The sequence below is a fragment of the Octodon degus genome, unplaced genomic scaffold (genome assembly GCF_000260255.1).
Source record: "Octodon degus isolate 3935 unplaced genomic scaffold, OctDeg1.0 scaffold00113, whole genome shotgun sequence".
NCBI lineage: Eukaryota > Metazoa > Chordata > Mammalia > Rodentia > Octodontidae > Octodon > Octodon degus.
Genome location: NW_004524689.1, coordinates 7,513,866 through 7,516,312, shown reverse-complemented (window position 1 = coordinate 7,516,312; position 2,447 = coordinate 7,513,866). Strand labels below are relative to the sequence as shown.

Genomic DNA, 2,447 nt, shown 5'->3' with positions numbered 1-2,447 from the left:
AGTTGTTTATGTGGTGTTTACTGTATCTTTTTGAATACTAGGTTATACCTCAGCTCATCGCAAGAATAGATACACCCAGGCCCTTGGTAGGACGGCTCATTCACCAGCTCCTGACAGACATTGGTCGGTACCACCCCCAGGTACGTGGACAGCCTGGGCACATGCGTGTCTAGCCTTTGATTTGGTGGGCAGCCTCAGAGACACGGTACAGGAATGGGGAGCTGGGTGCTCCAGTCCACCCAAGGACACAGTCCCAGTGGCCCAGGGTCTCCCAAAAGGAGTCCCTTCTGAAATAGAGTGTTCCCTCCCTGGGAAACCCATGTGGTCTCACCACCTCTTTTGCCATCTTTCCAGGAACTCGGGGTGGGGTCCTTCCATATAGCCCTTTGCAAACGTTCCTATGTTTGCTTCAGGCCCTCATCTACCCCCTGACGGTGGCTTCCAAGTCTACCACAACAGCCCGTCACAATGCAGCCAACAAGATTCTGAAGAACATGTGTGAGCACAGTAACACCCTGGTGCAGCAGGCCATGATGGTGAGTCTGGAGGCCGCGTGGGCCCAGCCAGGCGTCCCGGGAGACTGTGTCTCTTCCTCGTGACACAGCCTCACGCTCCCTCTGGCCGCCAGAGGAGTCCCTCCTGACCATAGCTCATCCTTGGTTCTCCTCTCCCGGAACCAGGTGAGCGAGGAACTGATCCGCGTGGCCATCCTCTGGCATGAGATGTGGCATGAAGGCCTGGAAGAGGCGTCTCGTTTGTACTTTGGGGAGAGGAATGTGAAAGGCATGTTTGAGGTGCTGGAGCCCCTGCATGCGATGATGGAACGGGGCCCCCAGACCCTGAAGGAAACATCCTTTAATCAGGTAGGAGACAAGCAGACACAGGATATCGCCAGGACCCTCATCGGCCTGCTTTCCTCTGGTCTTTCTCCTGCCTTTAATACAACGCCCTCCAACAGAGGTCACAGGAATTAAAAGTACCACAAATGTACTTTATGCTAATTATATAAACCCTCCTCAATTGTCTTTTGGTTTGATTTATTTTTTTTTGTTTGTTTGTTTTGTAACTGATCGTTTTGGTGTTTGGTTTTATGGTGCTGGTACTTGAACCCAGGGCCTTGCATGAGCCAGGCAAGTGCTTTACACTGAGCCACACTCCAGACTCCCTCCTGAATTTTACTAGTAAGTCAAGGACTCCTCAAGAGATTGTCTTGTCCTTCCTCTCACCTTCCCTTGCCTACCCAGCCAGCCTCGGGCTGGAGCTGCAGGACTGGTAGCTGCACAGCTACTCTTGCTCGCCAGCTCCCTGCCAGGGCCTCGATCTGGCACTTACTGAGCCTTCTGCCTTGGGGCCACATTGACAACTTGCACATTTGCCCTGCTTTCACCATCAGGCGTATGGCCGAGATCTGATGGAGGCCCAGGAGTGGTGCCGGAAGTACATGAAGTCGGGGAATGTCAAGGACCTCACCCAAGCCTGGGACCTATATTACCATGTGTTCAGACGGATCTCAAAGCAGCTGCCCCAGGTAGGGTCCTCACACCTCAGGCCTGTTCGCTGCCAGCACAGTCCTTTCTGTGACTGCCTGTGGACTTCCTGCCTCTCCTTCTAAGAATGTGGTTCCACTCCTTCCTGCAGATTTTGGAACAAGTAACCACTTAGACCAATCCATTAAGAAATAAATTGCATTTAAATTACTCCCTGGAGGCAGAAAATGTAACCCTTTGATAATTGTTCACAGCTCACATCCTTAGAGCTGCAGTATGTTTCCCCAAAACTTCTGATGTGCCGGGACCTTGAATTGGCTGTACCAGGAACGTATGACCCCAACCAGCCAATCATCCGCATTCAGTCCATCGCCCCATCTTTGCAAGTCATCACATCCAAGCAGAGACCCCGGAAGTTGACTCTCATGGGTAAGGACCACCATACCTATTCCTGCCACCTGCGTCTCCTACCTGCAATGGCCGAGTGGCCTCCCTGGCTCCTCATTTGCTGGGAGCTGTGCTGGATAAGAGAAGCAGTGACTGTGTGTGAGCTGGTAGGCGTGGATGGATGTGGGGGCTGGACAGCTACCAAGAAGCTCAGCTTCAGGCTCTCCCATATCCCTTTACCACTAGAGCCTCTGTGGGAAATGAGCATGTAAAGTGAACAAACTAGGTCTGGGAAGATAGCTCAGTGGAGTAGTGCTTGCCAGGCAAGCGCAAGGTCCTGAGTTCAATCCCCAGTACCGCTCAAAATAAATAAGGAAAATGCAATGCGGTTCCAATAAAAATCTTAAACATTAAAAAACAAGTGAGGGCTGGTGAGATGGCTCAGTGGTCTAAAGCACCTACGTAGAACAAGCTTAGCAAAGCACAGGGACCGCAGTTCAATCCCCCAGCACCACATGCCAGCCAGCCCCGCCCCCTGGTGGGCTGAGCTGGCCACACATGCACACACACACA

The 2,447-nt window shown here is 52.3% G+C and overlaps 1 protein-coding gene across 1 annotated transcript in view; it reads left to right on the top strand.

Moving 5' to 3' along the window:
• Mtor (mechanistic target of rapamycin kinase) overlaps positions 1 to 2,447 on the top strand; it is a 128,350-nt gene that overhangs the window by 109,069 nt on the left and 16,834 nt on the right. Inside the window, exons 41-45 of the mRNA XM_023699389.1 lie at positions 42 to 140; positions 414 to 536; positions 681 to 863; positions 1,394 to 1,528; positions 1,742 to 1,916. Coding sequence (XP_023555157.1) covers positions 42 to 140; positions 414 to 536; positions 681 to 863; positions 1,394 to 1,528; positions 1,742 to 1,916 — 715 coding nt within the window. The remainder of the gene's footprint in view (positions 1 to 41; positions 141 to 413; positions 537 to 680; positions 864 to 1,393; positions 1,529 to 1,741; positions 1,917 to 2,447) is intronic.